General features: G+C 38.8%; 1 protein-coding gene across 1 annotated transcript in view; it reads left to right on the top strand.

The window, feature by feature from the left end:
* The window catches only part of LOC127431368 (zinc finger and BTB domain-containing protein 16-A-like), a 140,382-nt gene that overhangs the window by 79,625 nt on the left and 42,868 nt on the right, over positions 1–17,889 (top strand). The window contains exon 4 of the mRNA XM_051681794.1: positions 8,085–8,171. Within this exon, the coding sequence (XP_051537754.1) occupies positions 8,085–8,171 (87 nt within the window). The remainder of the gene's footprint in view (positions 1–8,084; positions 8,172–17,889) is intronic.

The raw sequence follows: 17,889 nt of genomic DNA, 5'->3' as shown, positions 1-17,889 counted from the left end.
GATGTGTATTTGTTGTCATTTTACAATAGATTTGAACGTGTCTCATCCAATCAGAATGCAGATTCTGAACTATCAGTTTAAAAAAAAAACTTCAATAAACACGTTCCTAGTGAAGTATTTACAATTAACTTTTTCCAGTTTTGAATTTGCTTGTGATTAACTTCCCTGACTCCTAATTGAGATTCCTAAAATAATTTGGAATCAAATGAAAAACAATATGTAAATCACTGCACCTGAGCACAGTTAAACAGTGTGTTTCCAGTATTTCCTGTTGTTTTCGGTAGAATTTATTATCTGTGCACTCTATCCAGTGCAGTTGTTTCTGTTGGCTCACTGCTGTGCCTTGCTGGCTTTGGCTTAGATACCTTTTGTAAGTCTGTTGTGTGCTTATATACTGTAGTTGTTGTGTTTTTGGAAATTTCAAAACATCCATCACAGGGCTCTGTTAAGTGTGGAACAGTTTAATAAGGACCCCACAATGTTTGGCTGTCCCACAGGTCGTTGTGTAGCCGGCCGCCCCTCCCCCGTCCTCTTGACCTGGGCTTAATAAACTGGAGAGTGCCTTTGACACTGTGTGTGACTTGAAAGCAGGAAATAATGGGCAGTTAGGCAATAAACTTTACTTGTTATTTACCTGTGGAGCATACATGGGCTCTGTTAACTATGTGCAGCCCGTTGCTGACGGCCTAGCACTTTGCTACTTCTCTTTTGACCATGGTAGCACTTGAGTGCATTTGTCAGTTCCTAGTTAGCATGTCTCATATTGCTGTGAGACTCAAGACACCATTAGATACTGAAATCATGAGTTAGAACAAGAATTCCTGAGGGTTTTTTTTTTCTTTGAGTTCTTACCTTTTTAAGACAATCATTTGTGGCCCATCAGTTCATACCCTACATGGCTAAAAGCCATATAGACATATATGGACACCCCCTTCTAATTAAAGGGTTTGGCTATTACAGCTGCTACCAGTACTAACAGGTGCATAAAATCAAGCATTCAGCCAGTATGACAAAGTCCAGTAGCACAAAGCAAGATCCATAAAATATTGATTTACGGAGTCTGGTTTGGAAGAACTTGACTGACCTGCACAAAGCCCAGACCTGAACCCCAATAAACACCTTTGGGATGAAATGGTGTGCCAACTGTGAGCCAGACCCAGTTGCCAACATCAATACCTGACCTCACTGATGCTCTTTTGTCTAAATGGGAGCAAATCCCTTCATCCATGTTCCAACATCTAGTGGAAAGTATTCCCAGAAGACTGGAAGCTTTTAAAGCATCAATGAGATGACCAACTCCTTGTTAATGCTCACGATTTTGAAATTGAATGCTTAGTTAGCACATATGGGTGTGGTGTTCAGTTGTCTACATACTTTTGTCCATGTAATGTATTTCAGGAGATGGATTCATGACAGGCAAATAAGGAAAGAGTAGAAGCTGCCGCCCACTGCTCTGTTCGCAGCAGTAAAGGCATTTACTGTGCTGTAAAGATGGCTCAGTTGTCGCATCCAATGGTTGGTTGAAGTTTTGGTGGTCGTTTGGGGAAAGGGTTCACCGCATGGTCAGGCTCTCAGGTTCTCCTGTGATAAATAAAAAAGAGCTGGAAGTATCGCTCTGCTTTCAGCCGACCTCACTGTTATTGATCAGGTCTGCAAAGCTGGAAGCAGATCATTCCTTGCCCTTTCTTTCCCTGTGAGCATACAAACTACACAAGAAGCACTTTATTTTTCCAAAAGCCTACACTCCTAGGTACTTTTTACCTTTCAAATATGCTTGGTTAGTCTTTACAACTGTAAAATAATTAATATTCTGCCTAGGAATTGAATCCATACCAATTACAGTGGTACAAGTATTCGGACAATTAAAGCACACAAATGTACTGTATGAATGTAATTGCATTAGATAAAATATTAAACCAAGTGGCATTTATGTTAAAGAAATAGCTCAAACACACTGTTCAAGCAAAACATTTCACAATATTGTTCCAAAATTAAGACAAAAAGTATTTGGAAACTTTCTGGTTGTTAAATGTGGAACATCTCCATAGTTAAAGGGATGTTCACCCAAAAATGAAATTTCTCTCATCATTTTCTCACCCTCATGCCAACCTAGATGTGTATGACTTGCTTTCTTCCGCAGAACACAAATTAAGATTTTTAGAAGAATATTTCAGCTCTGTAGGTCCATACAGTGCAAGTGAATGTGTGCCAAAATTTTTGCTTAATTCTTCTCCCTGCCCAGTAGGAGGCAGTATGCATGAAGAATGTGAATCACCAAAAACACAAGAAGCAGCATGTGAAAGTGATCTGTTCCTCACCCACACTTATCATATAGCTTCTGAAGATATAGATTTAACCACTGGAGACTTACGGAATACTTTATGCTGATTTATGTGATTTTTGGAGCTTCACAATTTTGGCACCCATTTACTTGCATTGCATGGACCAAAGGAATTCTTCTAAAAATCTTCATTTGAGTTCAGCAGGTGAAAAGAAGTCATACACATCTGAGATTGCATAAGGGTGAGTAAATAATGAGTGAATTTTCATTTTTGAGTGAACTTTTCCTTTTAATGTGATGAACTAAAACTGTGGTTTCTCAATTAGGACATTCAGTGTGAACTTGAGGGGAACAGACTTCATACACCTAACAATTACATTAAGAGCAGATGGTAATTGCCAGAATCATTCTGAATTAGTTAAGAGAGAAGGTCTAGAATCATTTCTTTGCAAATGCCACTTACTTTGATATTTTGTATCTAATGCAATGACATTAATTTGTCCAGAAGTGTTCAAAAACTGTTTGCAACTCTCTATACTTTCCTACTGCAGATTGATAGCAACCAACGTCACCTTTAAATGACCTAAATGGAATAGGGAGTGATTCTACAAATCCCACCTCAGAACAGTGGCTGCTGGTTTTGTTGGCATCTTGAATACCACAAACTGTGGTGAGATGCTGAAGGCCCCCACTTATTTCCTGCCACTTCACATCAGGCTAAACTTGCTGGTTTCTCCCCAGCCCAGCTCCTTTTTCCTCCACTTCTGAAAGCCCTTTGTCCTCTCACTATATCGTCGGAAAAGCTGCCCAGAGTCATAATTTAAGGGTCCATGGCCTGAAGAAAAAAGAAAGGCAAGAAAGGAAGAGGAAAACACATGGAACCTTTCACCTTTTGTTGCAGAAGCGGTAGCCTGCCGCACACTGGGGTCATGTTCATGTATTTTCCTGTTAGTCGTGTTTGCTTTGTTTCTGCATGTGGATTGGACGCTGGGCCTTCGAGAGTCCCAGACACTACAGTGGCATCTGTCTGTGTCTCGCTGATAGGTCTTCAAGGAATATTTCAATAGTTTCAAAAAGAAAACTGACATTATTTACTCATCCTCATGTTGTTCCAAACCCAAACACTCCCGGTCTGCAACTGTAGTGTGTGGGTTAAGATATACACTTTCTCTTATACATTATGAATTTTCACCACAAATCTTGATGCTGTTCAAAAAGAAAAGGTCATAGACAAATTATTCATCCACTACCCATATGTGTGTCTACGTGCATCTTTTTGAACTGAAATGCCACAAGTGTGTCTGTGGCGAGACAGCTGAAATTACAGCATTGTACACCGAGTGATTGAGGAGAACTGGAGGAGAGAGTGTGACCTGTCGGAGAGATGAATTGGTCTGCGTGAAAAATTGATTAAGAGGTTTAGCAGGCTAAAACACAAGTGAACAAATGCGCAATATTGTGCTCATTTTAAGCAGATAAATTTCGGAGCGTCTTTGATGTGAAAGTGTATTCAGCAAGTCAATATTTGTCTGCTTTGGTGTGTCCCGAGACGTCCTCTGTCTGTGCACCAGACCATAAAGCTGTCAGAAGAAGCCTAGATATCTTCCATTTTTATCTCCCTTGCAATTATTTCTGTTCTCTGTGAAGGCTGTATAAATATTAACCAGCTGACTTGTCTTCAGTTTCTATTAGGAGACACTCAATTGCTCGAATTCACTGTATTGTGTGTAGAAATCCAATAAGTGCTGTTCATTTCTCTGTGGGTGTGTCTATGTATGTGGTTAAACCCAAGAGCGTACTGTGGGTCCAAAAGTCTGAACCCTCATTTGAATGGTTTTTTTTTTGTTTGTTTTTTTGGGAGTGAGTTGCACTCAGTAATTTTTTAATATGTCATCTTGGACTAACACTGACATATTTAAAATAACTAAAACTGACATGTTTAAAATATGACTGAGTAGTCATGATTTTATAAATATAAAAATATATAAGAAGGAAAACTAAGGAAAAAATGGATGAGTGTACCTTTTAACCTGAAAATTAACATTTATAGGATTTGTAAATTAAAAGTTTTAGGTTTTGGAAAACATCCTAAAGGGGATTTAGGTTACATCCTAAAATGAAGATGTATCTAATATTCTTCATTGTTTCTGTCACATGAAATGTAATACATTTTGTGAAGCTGACCATGTTAAGTTCCTTGCTTCCATTGAAGCACACAAGATGCTCTTTGGGACGTTCTTAAGTCATGCTCAAATCAGCATGAATACAGTTACAAGAACATGCTGTGGAGTCCACAAGTATTTTAATTTAAACCTGGACGTTTCAGGATTTTAAAAGATTTGGGCTATAACAAAAGTATATTGTAAAATGAAGAAGAAAAGTTAAAGATTTCTAGGACACAAATCAAATATAAGCAAATTATAATTTGTATTAAAAATATATACAATTAGAAAAAAAGTGAAACTGTTTTCACTAATGATCTTATAGTTTTGGGCTGCACTGTGCATGTTTCCATCTACGTGGCAACGTGATTGTGTGTACACAAACATATTCATGCACACGCGCGTCCACGTCAGCTTGTTTGTGTGTTTGTGCTTTTTTACAAGGAAAATCTGGCAGACCCTTTGGATTTTTGTCTTGGTTGATAAAAAAATTACTCTGCCTGCGGTACACATCTAGTCGAGAGAGGGAACACACAGTTCCTGGCTGTCCTTTCCAATTGGCAGTCTCCATACTGTTCTGTGACTGATAAGAGGATAGTGTAAATAAAACTGTACGGCACAGCTCGTTACCGCTTAAGGAAAGAGGGAGAGCACACTGTCTGCACTCATTGTTCTGACAGCACTGTTTTTTTCTCTCTCTCTTTTTATATGGATTTTTTCGCTTTTTTCGGTACTGCTGTGCTGCCTTATATAACGCATTTGTTTAGGCTCACCGAACAGCAAGGGTATGTTTTTGTTTGTGCTGTATTTGTCTACTCATGTTCCCTCATCGGAGCGACGAGGAGGGGGGCCTCTGATCAGAGTGTGTGATGAGAATCCACCTTTATAGCATTAGACAATTTGCTTGTTCACAGGTCTTTCTTTTACAGCTGTGCTCCAGTATCACTCTCTTCAGGGGCTCATCAACAATGGCTGCTGGGTAATCTGATGCTCGGTGTTTGCTGCATCTCTCTGTTCTTACTACTTCTCTCGTAAAGGCTCCGGTTACACTCTCAGCGTTTTATTTATGTGCATACGCACACAAAACAACGCTGTTTTCCCAAACACGAGTGATCAGCAGGCCGTCCTCTTTAGAACCAGTAAATCAGGGTTTCAGTTGTGCAATACACTCAGAGGAGGAGAAGTGAAAAAGGAACGGGCCCGTGGCACGTGGCACCTCTCCTCCACTTTTTGTGTAAGGGCCCATTATGTCAGGTTCACAATCACTGTGGCAACTACAAGAGAAGCTGAGGAGGGGGAAGTGGGAGTTGCTAGAGAGCAATTATTTTAAGTTTTCTTTTTCGCTCGACAGTTATTTCAAGAATTTGCTCTCTCTCTCTCTATCTATCTTTGGTGGTTGGTTGGGAGGGGTTTTGTATAGTGGTTAATAAATCACTGCTGAATCCAGTTTCCAAATTCTTTTTTTTTTTTTTTTTGCAGGGGCATTTACCTTTTATCTGGGCATAATTATTACATTAAATTACATTACACATCTTTTTCTAACCATGTAAAACCGTACTTTGTGCCATCATTTAATGTCAAATACTTCAGTTTATTTACTTCTATAAAAAATTCTCCGTTTGAATAATTGTTATAATTCACTTACATTTTCATCACATTCATCAATTTTTTTTATTTCGGTGGCACTTTTGTGACTTTCTGTGACATTTTGGTCCCTGAGCTCTGGTTAATTTGTGGCCCTGGGCAAATGTGAGGGAGGCGATTTTCCTTCCCACTTTTTTTGACATGGTTAACAAGAAAGTCCCTATTGATCAAAGAGACAGAAGCAAGAGTTTATCACTTTAATTCCATGACTTTTGCTGGGCCTTGAAGCACGTTCCTGCTGGGTGGTTGGTTGTTGTCACCCCCTGTGAGATAATGACCTGCTTCAATAAGCTTCTGTTTATTTTGTGAGGTGGGTTTTTAAGGTCTGGCTTCTCCCTTTCTGCCACTTAAGGTGGTGATCAATGTCCTGCTGACTTTCCATCTTGGGCTGCTTTTTTTTGGACTTTTCTGCTCTATGGCCAGATGTGAGACCTGCTCACACCCTCAACACCTCTGCAGACCAGACACAATGTGATGGTTGATGTTGGAGCCTTATGGTTTATTTGGTGGTGCAGTGTGTAATTGGTGCGCTACTAGCGGCACCAAATGGAATTTTAAAAGTTATTTCCAAACAGGTTTTCCAAAGGCTCCTACTGCCCACCGTTGTCTTCCATTGTTTGGTAAACAAACACATGTTATTGGTTGATCTAGAACTGGATATGTCAGACCATTCAGGCCATCAAATAAACAGAGCAATGGTGCTCACTTTGTTTGAACTCTTTGGGAGAGTCAAACTATGGCTTACCTATAGTTGTTTCTGCAAATTAAATAACTGTAGGAGACTGAAAAATTACTTTGCCTTTAACTTTTCACCTGTTACAGGAGGCAAGATATTTAACAGTTGACATTTTAATCAATTGGATATTACGCAGCTGCAGTAGCCAGCTAGATGTGTAAAAGATAGAAATCAGAGGATTGTAGTTCTTCTTTATTTGCAGCATTTAGTAACATGGTTTGACCACAGGTATCAGGATTGTTTGATTTTATGAGCAATTCTGAGGAACTTGTTTGTGGCACATTCAAAAGTTTATTGCTGAGTGGCATCAGTGGCCAGTAAAGTAAGAAAAGCAGTATTTCTTCCTGCCTGAGGGTACAGGATGTTTTGTAACTTTACAGTGGTTGCGAAATGATCTTTGGTTGTTCTCCATCACAGCTTTATTTTTTTTTTTTTATCTGAGCTATAACTTCCTGTTTTGCTTGTCATGGCAATATGACTTTAGGAGACACAAAGCCAAGAGTTCTGACAGTCCTTCACAAATTTCAAAAGCACAGTCACACCTTTTGGTTGAACCGATAAATACAGTAAATGGGTGAATCTCACAAAAATACTTCCAGGTCATGTTACACCACAAAATCAAATGAAAATCAATATAAAATTACATTTGTCAAAAAGAGGATGAAGCCTATTTTTAGGACCATTTAAGTGTTTTTGCTTAGTATTTTTTATAGTATTTTCATGACAGTTATGCACATTTTACCAAATTCTGTTACACTACTGTAATATGTCGAGATAGTTTTATTTTTGTGTGCTGTAGTTTTAGTGTTATTCCCTTTGTTTTCAATTGCCTTAAATCTTATTATTGGACAACAGTATTTTTTTTATGGCAATTACAATAAATATACTGTAATACAGTGATTTAAAATTTAAATCAGTTAAAATTAAATGCAGTGCAACAAATCATACTATATTACTTTATGGTAATATACAGTATAGGATATATATATATATATATATATGTCAACATCTGGCATGTGTATCCTCCAAATAAACATATGCAGACACATGGACACTTACAGTTTCTTCTTGCAAACCTTACAATAGTGACTCCCTCAGAATCCAACAGACTTCACCACTCACAGGCACCAGATTGCTATTGAAATTATATGCAACCTTCACTCATGAATCAGCCATTTCCAACACGTAACACAACACAGCATGTGCACAACCAGAATGATGTTGATTAAATAACTGTTGTTGCTTTTTTTTTTTCTTGCAGCTGGTGAGAAAGCCATCGTCTGTGACCAGTGTGGAGCTCAGTTCCAGAAGGAAGATGCTCTAGAGGCCCACCGACAGATCCACACAGGTGCGCCTGGCACAAAAACACTCACCTACACTTCACACATCAAACGTGCTCAAACAACCCTCGTTCATGTGCGGTCTGCTACTGCATGCATAAAACCCGGCTAGGGGTCTGTCTTTAAGGACCCACGTCCTTTGACAGGACAATTTTGGACACTTAATTTACACTTAATGTCTGAATGTCATTGCATTAGATACAAAATATCAAACCGAGTGGCATCTGCAGACAAATTGCAATAACTTTTCTTAGAGCAATTATTGTTTTTTGTTTTTTTACTAGTGCTGTCAGTCGATTAAACTATTTATTTGTGATTAATTGCATATTTCAAAAGTGCTTATATTTGACTTTTTTTATGATTAACATTTTTATTGATTCAAAAAAGACAAAGAAAAACAAAACATATATACAATGAATCAACATTTAACTCCCACTACTACCCCTCCCCAATCAAGAACCCCACCAAACGAACAATCCTGTGGTCAAAAAAAAAAAAAAAAAAAAACATTATACAAATAATACAGCTCTAAAACTACACCTCTCTCTCCACAGTCCCTCTCCGAGAGTCCCCCAAAAACATCAAATAACTATCCCATTTCCCATTAAATGAATCCCAGATCCCCAGCCTTCTACACGACACCTCCTCGAAGGCTGCCACTCTCCCCATCTCCTCGCACCACTCCTGAATTGAGGGCGCTCCAACCGACTTCCATCACCTTAAAACAATCTGCCTGCCTATCATAGCACATAGCACACCATCACCAAAACATGGAGTCTGGGACAAAATGAAATCTGAGTGCCCAACATGTCACACACAAAACTCTGAACCTTCAACCAAAATTCCTGGATCTCAGCACATGGGCCATGTCTCCATCCTCCGATTGGCAACGCCAGCAGGTGGGTGTGTCTTTAAGACCAAGCCTATACAATCTAGAGGGGGTCCAGTAGAATCTATGTAAAATCTTGAATTGCATAAGGCGCACCCTTGCATCTCTAGATACAGACTTTGTTTTCTAGAATCCTAGCCCACACTCCCCTCCTCCGATACTAAATTAAAATATTTCTCCCATAATCTCTTGATAGAAGTTAAAGCTCCATCCCCTAGACTCTGAACTAGCAGGGAGTAATACACTGATGCCTCATGACCTTTTCCAAAAGCAGTAATCACCACTCCCAAAGTGTCTACCACTTTAGGGGGTTGTATGCTACTCCCAAAAATAGTACAGAGTAGGTGGCACAACTGTAAATACCTAAAAAACTGAGATCTGGGAATCCCAAAATGTTGAACCAAATTATCAAAGTATCTCAACACTCCACTCTCATATAGGTCACGAGCGTAGAAACTCCCCCTCACAATCCACTCTGACCAGCAGAAGGGGGACTTATTAATACATAATTTTGGGTTCAGCCATATGCTCGAGGCAACATTTAAATAAATGTCCGAATTAAACACTCTGGACTCTTTTGTCCATACCAAGTGCAAATGCGAGATAAAGGGGTGTAACTTAACTCCTCCGATTAGTTTGATAGAAAGGCTTTGCAATGGTGAAATAGGGGCAAGACCTTCCTGTTCAATACAAAACCAAGGAGGGGCTCTTTCAGGTGGAAGCGACCAGTGAGCCAAATGTCTGAGACTGAATGCATAATAATAAAACAAAATCTTGGGTAGGCCTAGCCCACCTTAGGCCTATGTAATTTGTTGAAATGCAATCTGGGATGTTTACCATTCCAAATAAAGTTCTTCGCTATGTTATCATATTGCTCGAAATAAGAGAGGGGGACATCTACAGGGAGAGATTGTAGCAGGTAGTTGAATTTTGGAATACAATTTATATTTGACTCTTAATATATTTCTTTTCCTGTTAAAATGCATTTAGTTCCTTCTAAGGAAAGAAAACAAAACAATATGTCATAATATTTGATTAACATTTTATCAATAAGTATTTCACTGTATAAAGAAATAAATGCTCTAAAATAGAACCATTGAAGTAATATTAAATGTTTATCAAAGTCTAAGTGGGAGGTTGTCTATAGGAAAGAATTAGTCCCCATATGTTGTGTATTCATTGCAATGTGCATGAAATCTCTTAAACATTTACACATTAATTTCAACAGCTCTACTTTTAACAAACTGGTCTCAACATGATTTTAGTGGATGTATGAAGTAATTTCCTTTCAAATTCCCACAGCTGTCCTAGAGGAAGTGTGCTGATCTATCTTTCTAAAATAAATGACACTTGCTTTGATATTTTGTTATCTAATGCAAAGATATAGAGATATTATATATAAGATATAAGACTTTTTATGTGTGGAGTAAGTGTCCAAATATTTTTTGGGGCCACTGTACATAAAATTAGATAAATTATTGCCTAATATCTTTTCATGGGAACCCTTTGAAGATATTTACTTGGAACACACGGTAAACAATCAAATGGAAGCCACTCTCTGTTATAAACAGATAACGCTTGATTCATGATCATGTGTTTGAAGAGCTGACTCCAGAACCTTCTCTGGCAGACAAGCTGACAGTTGAACTTTTCCTGGAAGAAGGCGAGAAAGGTGAGCCAAACTGGCCATATGGGGAAAGTGTCACCCCTAACAATTACGCACATACATGCCTGCTTGTCATCTCGCAGAGGGAAATGATTGGTTGCGGGTAGCAGGGCAGCCGTGGTCAAACTTGGTTAGGCTTGTTTGTTTATTAGGTGCCCTCAAAACAATTTTGTGGCATGGAAGGAAGACCTCTCTGGTTTCCACCTCGGCTTACGTTCTTGGTGGAAACCCGAGTGGGGTATGCGCTCGTGTGCATCTTACTCTGGTATGATGACCTCGACTGGACTGAAAAGGAGAAGGGAGAGTTTAAGCTGTGCTGATGCATGTGCCATGCTATGACTCCTCACTTTCCAGACAGGCCTCACTATCTGCCCTTAGGAGAATGTTCTAGCACAAACGCACACACACACGCAAACTTGTCTAGCACTCCACAGCATAATAGTCTATCTCACTTAGATCACTTTGAGCATAGAAAGCGCTGTTCTTCATGGTGCATTACATTTGTGACTGTACTCCTATTGTAGGTGTAAATTAGAAGCACTAGGTGCTTGAGATTGACATACTTGAAATGTACAGTCAATAGTACAGTATTTGTTAAATCAAGCCTTGAAATGTTTTTCAAACCACAGTAGGTATCTGCCGATGTAGGCCGTAGAAAGCAAGGTAGCTCACTAGGTGTAGAGGTTCTAAGTGCCTCGTCCCAGAGCTGTTTGGCTGCACTTTGTGTTATTTGATAGACATACATAAAGAGCTCATCATGGCCCTGCTGACTGGGTCTCCAGAGAGCCTTGACCAGTATGAACCCATTGTAAAGTGGGGTTAAACAGGGCTAACGATCAGAGAAAAGCATACCAGTGGAAAAGCCTGGCTAAATATAGAATTGTAGTCTGGAGTAAAAAGAATTGGCAGTGAGACTTGTCTTCCTGCCAGGGACCTGAACAGTAGTGAGGCCAGCCTCCCCTGTGGCTACCAGGCTTATATTTTAAATGTGCTATAACGCATGGCTAGTTTGATACGCTGGGCGTTTTTTTTTTTTTTTTCAGTCCCTCAATATGCTCGCCCATATGCTTCATTTTTTACAGCCTAGATAGACTTGATGTGGGTTATCAGTTTGTTTGTTTTTTGTTTGTTTTTTAAGGTCTGAACTTTCATGAAACTTTTTGGACCTGAACACTAGCCATGATAGACGTCAACATTTGTAGTGTACAGAGGGCGGGTATTTATAGTTTTTAGTTTAGCTTTTATTTCTGTTTTAATTTTCAATTTGTCCTTTTCAATTTCAATTTATTTTCCTTTTGTTTTCACGCTATGACTGTTAGGTTAGTTTGCTTTTTCATAATTTTTTTTCTAGTTTTATTTTCGTTTTTGAATATATTTAGTTTTAGTATTTTAGGAATGCTAAAGTTAATGCGTTATCTGGTGTCATTTAAATAATATCATAGAAATTCTCAGGACTGTCTAGCGGTCTCGCTGTCTTGTGGCATTTTAATGTTTAATGAAGACGGGTTGTAAAGGTTTCAGATTTTATAATATAGCCTACTGTGCATTAAAATTTAAAGCTAAAAATATTAAATGAAATAATATAAAACAAAATATTTTTATTTTACTTTAAGTTTTTATGTTATGAAAATATGTTGCTGTTTAATTTTTCCTAATTATTTTTTATTTCATTTAATAACAATGTTTTCATGTAGTTTTCATTTTAGTTTGAAAACTACATGAAAACTCCAGCCCTGGTCGATGTGTAACTCGCAGTTGCACCCTCTGTATAAATAGTTAATGACTGTTGGCGTGGTAGTGGTGTTTACGATAGCCAAAGTTTTTGTGTCTTTGTAAACATCCAGGTCTCAGTTTTCAAGTTGGCAGCTTGTCTGGCAAAAGGCTACTGAAGTTCATGGAACAGCGGTCATTTCCTGTAACGCTGTCTGCTGAACTGTAGCTGAAGTGAACCTGCATGCATAAATGAGTTATTGGAAAAGCCTCCATGACAAAACAACAGCCATTCATGGAAAAGTCAGATGATGTATTGATTGAATAACATGACAATTAAAAAACAACAACAAAATGAGACATGATGGAATGAGGCCTGACTTGATGATAGGATTTCATTTATGCATTTTATGTGGATGTCATATTAATTCCTGCTTCTCTCCAAAACACAGCAGAGGTTTTCTTCAAATAAGACTTATTTGTTTAAGGGTTAGTTGACCCACAAATTAAAATTCTGCTCACTTTCACGTCATTCCAAACCCATATGACTTTTTTCTTCTATAGAACACAAAAGGAGATGTTTGGCAGAATGTTCAGTCTCAGTCACCATTCACTTTCATTATAGGGGAAAAAAAGATGCAATGAAAGTGCATGTTGACTGAAGCTAATATTCTGCCTAACATCTCCTTTTGTGTTCTGTGGGAGAAAAAATTTCATACAATTTTGGAACAACCTGAAGGTTAATAAGAGATGGCAAAATTTTGATTTTCATTTGAACAAGGTCTCTTTATCTTGGTTGATTTTTTTTTTTTTATGGTCGGCATAGTTCCTGCCTCATTCCAGAGTAACACCGCCACTTCAATGGATGCCTTTGTAGGCTCCTCAGTTCTGTTGATGTCAGAGAAATCAGCTGCATTAAAAAGGGGTCCTTGTCTGCAGCCTGTAGTATTTCAGATTGATGAATCAGATTTGTTTCCCCCAACTGTTTACATCGCCTGTTTATTTACCATTTAATCATCAATGCAACAAGAATCGCAAAAATGAATATTGACAAAATAGGAAGCTTTTCAGTTAACGAAAAAAAAAGGCTCAAAATGGCTCATAATGTACCTGAAATTTACAATGTGGTCTTTCAAATGACTCTGATCTTTGTTGATGGCATTCCTTGACGAGGTGTTTGCTGCCTTTGACGTCAGGGGCTTTTAGACAGTTGGGGAGGATGGTTAAGGCGCAGAAATGGTTGGTAGTGTTTGGTGCCAGGACTCCAAGAGAAAAACAACATCATGTGCTGTTGTTGACGCACAGCCCCAGTACTGCTTGGAGTCTCAGCTCTGACCTATTTTTAAGGGCAGCCCAATTTGAAGACTTCAATTCCAAGATCACTTATCTCAAGGGACTGTGATGAAAAATTCCCCCATGAATCCTGCTAAAGGGGAATTTGTGTGTTTTTGTGCATGTTAAATAAGGGGTATTGACTTTTATGGAGTGTGAAAAGCCATGTCTTATTAAAATCGCAAGCACTGATATGATGTCTAGCCGAGAGATGCGTTTTACTGCACACAGTGGTGCCGTTATTCACTGTGACAGTCTGGACAGAAGATATGATACGAGAGGAAAGTTCGAGAGTTTAAGGAAGCTGAGCAAATTGTAAGCTTTGAAAGCTGGAATTGTGTTTTAACAAAACTATTATGGCACTGAGGCAGAGAAAACTGACCATGAAGCTCCCTGGGTTCCCTCAATCGGATCTCTATCGATGAATCAGTTAGGCTTCCAGGACTCCATGATTCGCCTCTTCCCCAGCTCCAGCATTCCACCACATCGAAGCCATTATTAGTTTCACGTTCACACAGACTGTTATAAAAGAGATTGGCGGTGTTGTTTGTAGACAGCCTTCTTTAAACTGGGGAAGCAGCTGACTGCATGTAGATCCAGATATATTGGCAATGGCTCCCCCCTTCTCTGTCGATTTCCTTTCGTCCTTTTTAAGTCTCATGTTACAGGGAAAATATGCAAACCATTTTGGAGAGAGAACAGCAGATTTGCTTGGTGGGAACACGGCGTGACTCCAGTGAACCAGGCCACAGAGTAAACACTTTCTCTCTCAAGCCAGAAATAGTTTTGACAGAGCGAGAGATAGGAATAGAGCATCATGGCTGTGTTTTGGCACAGCGAGAAAGAGAAAAGGGCTTTTTTCTTCGGTTGCCTCACCCCCACACTCTGTCTCCCACATCTGAAACTGTCCCCAAATAATGTCCCCAAAGGCTTTCCACCTTTCAACCCCTCCTCCAGCTTGTCACTCTCACAAATGATGTCTGTGCCACCAGTAAACACAGGTCATGTTGTACCCCTCTATTAACTCAATCACACCTGTTCTGGTAGAGCGACTGTTAGACATTTAGTTAATTGTGACGTAATTAACCTGTCAGTGTGCATTAAAGTTGCACAAGCCAATTCATATGAATGTGCACAGGTTTGGTGTCCTGTTTGATTTGCATTAGTGGCCTTCAGAATGGGGATGCTGACTGTTTTGAATCAAATATATTACCCTATTTCTTCAGTGCTATATTTGTACATGAAAAGGAACCATTAGCTCGTCTGTTCTCAACTGGTATTGCTCCGGGATCCAGATTTCACATTGGACAAGTGGTGACCCAAAACAGTACTAAAATTGTTTATTGTACGAAAGTAAACAAAAAATGTCTTGAAAATGAAACATCAACATTTATTAATATTACCATGAACTGCATATTACCATAAACTCTTTCATTTCTATAGTTTCATTGTCTTGGTAATTATTTACAGCACAAAGCAAATTGTGGTTGGCACGAGCCAAATCTTCGAATTTGTTGTAGTCATATTTTCTTTTAACTTGCATAGTTTTGTTAATGGTTTTCGAGTATGATGTGAAGTCCAAATTGCCATCTGCATAATTTGTCTAGCTTTTATATAGTATCAGTATACATTTTTTTTTTTTTTTTGCCAAAATACTGTAGAGTTTGATCTCACCCACAACCTTTTATGTCAACAGCAAAAGACATGGGAAGCATTTTAAAAGTTGATAATCCTATTTATCTTGCTATGATAGCCATGCACAGTTGTTTTTGTGCATTCAATGTATTATTTGCATTTAACATTGGTTGTTTAAATGCTGTCTGGGACCCTATCGGAACATACTAGTGGCCCATTGTTTGGTCACGACCCCCCAGTTAAGAGCCGCTGCCTTAGCCTGTACAGTGGAAGTGTTTGTAGGTAAAGGCTGATGGGGATGGATCGTTCTAAGCCAGTATGGCATCAGAAATGGTGTCCATATGCCGGTCAGCTGCAGCTGATTAAATGACTATTAACTGTGCCAGACTCTATCCCCATATCTCATTCTACATCCATTACTGAGCAAGCCGTCCCACTCTCAAGTGGAGGACCCATCTGTCCGAGCCCTGCTGACCGCCTGCACCCGGCTTGGTTACTGTAGGCTTCATTATCCTCATTGCATGTTGGCTGTACACTTGCAATTGATATATCTCCTAATGGTTGCCTTTCCTGTGTCGTAAAAACTGACCACTGAATAGGGATGCGTCACGATAGCTAACTAGTCATCCAACAACAAACTAATTTAGTCTATTAATCTAATTTTTTATCATATTTTTTTTAAATAGTTTTAGTGACAATGCTTTAGCTTTTAGACAGTACAATAAAGTTGTTCTCAGAAACCTTGCTTCTTTGAATTCATCCGTTTTAAAACACTACTTATATAGACATACACATTCAGAATGATATTCTTGGTCATTTCTTGCTCTGTTTTTTGAGAATCCTGCCATGTGTGTTGCATGTTAACTCATATAGTAGTGCAATTTTTTTAAAACACCACCCGAGCCCTTGTACTCTGTCTAGCCGTTTTTGAATTCAAGAACGAGAATGCAAGAATCTTAATGTTAACACTCCCTAAGAAACATGTTCGATTAAGTTAGGTGAACCTAAAATCAGCCTAATTATACAGGGTTTCCTTAATACCAACTCCACACCGAATGCATCCCTATTTTAAAAGCTAGATGCAGTGCCATGAATAGCAGGTGTTTCGACTAGTTTTTAACAGTTGAATTTTATTTTCAACTTGACATGGCATCTAAAAAAAAAAAGGCAGCACTCCTGCATGAGATGTCAGAAGCCATTTTTCTATCATCGGGCCGAACAGTTCTCATCGCAAAACTGTAACGTTTCGTTCCGATCCGGGCCAGCTGGCATGGTAAGTGTTTCTTTTTACCACTGTGGTACGTAACCGATCAGTCTTTTGTCAACGGCGTGAGAGGTAAACATTGGAACAGTGCGCTATGGAGGATGACTGCTTTTTTCACTGGTTTTACTCTGCTAATGAACAGCACAGACACAGGCTATGTCACAAAAGGAAAGTAAAGAGAAAAAGGCGCGAGGTTCACCATAATTTGCTGAGGACTTATGTTTACCACCGTAAATTAACATGCAGAAAGGTAAAAGTTCCCAGACAAGCTAAAAAGGGCATTTATTGACAAAATATTATACAAGTATTATATGAAAATAGTATATGAGGATATATTGATGTATTTTGAGTTTAAATGAGCTAATAATCTACTTACCTGATGAAAAATGCATGTAGAAAAATAAATGTAGTCTACAATACTAGTTAAACCATTATAATAATATCATGAAGATACACCAAATGAGTCGCCACATAATAAAGCCATTCTACCAATACGGTTGAGAATGGTTGAGTACGGTTAGCTAACCGTGCCGAGAATTCCGGGCTGAAAATGGTTTATAATCGGGCCGTGCCGAACCATGCTCCAGTGGAAAAGCTACTGTAAACGTTCCGTACCGTGCTCAGAACCATTCGGCCAGATGGTGGAAAAGTGACTTTAAAGGCATTTGTCTAGTGCGTGTTTACATACGAAAACAATTGTTTAGTGTGAACGGCCCCTTAGTCAACTAGTCCATATTGTCAATATACTGTACTGTATAGTTTTGGTTTTCTGTTTTGAGTTTGCTGGGTGAATAACAAGTTTTGTGGACCAGACTTTTAAACCCCAAATCATTTGACCTCCATGTCAATTTAGCTTTTCAAGCTCCATTCAGAGGGCTACAAGATTAAATGAAAAGACTGAAAATGATTGTGAATTTGTTACATGGGATTGCGCCTGCCCAGCAAACGCAGCGGCGTAGACCCTGTTTGATGCCTAAATCCTTTGAAGCGGTGTGTGTGCGTGCGTGTCTGTGTCCTTACGACAGAAACAGAAGGCTTTTTATTTGTATTTTTTCCCTAATTCCCAAAATATGAAGGGCACAAGTGCTTGTATCAGTAAAAAAATTAAATCAAGCATATACCAGCCTAGCCTTTCTCTTTTTTTTCCAAAATAATTTCTTCCCTAAATAGGATCTAAATTTGTTTTCCAGTGGGTGAGATGCTCAGTTGGCTGATAGATACCATGTACAG

This window comes from Myxocyprinus asiaticus, chromosome 40 (genome assembly GCF_019703515.2).
Source record: "Myxocyprinus asiaticus isolate MX2 ecotype Aquarium Trade chromosome 40, UBuf_Myxa_2, whole genome shotgun sequence".
In the NCBI taxonomy this organism is placed as follows: Eukaryota; Metazoa; Chordata; class Actinopteri; order Cypriniformes; family Catostomidae; genus Myxocyprinus; species Myxocyprinus asiaticus.
Note: the sequence above shows the minus strand (reverse complement) of the source record. Positions and strands in the feature narration are given on the sequence as shown.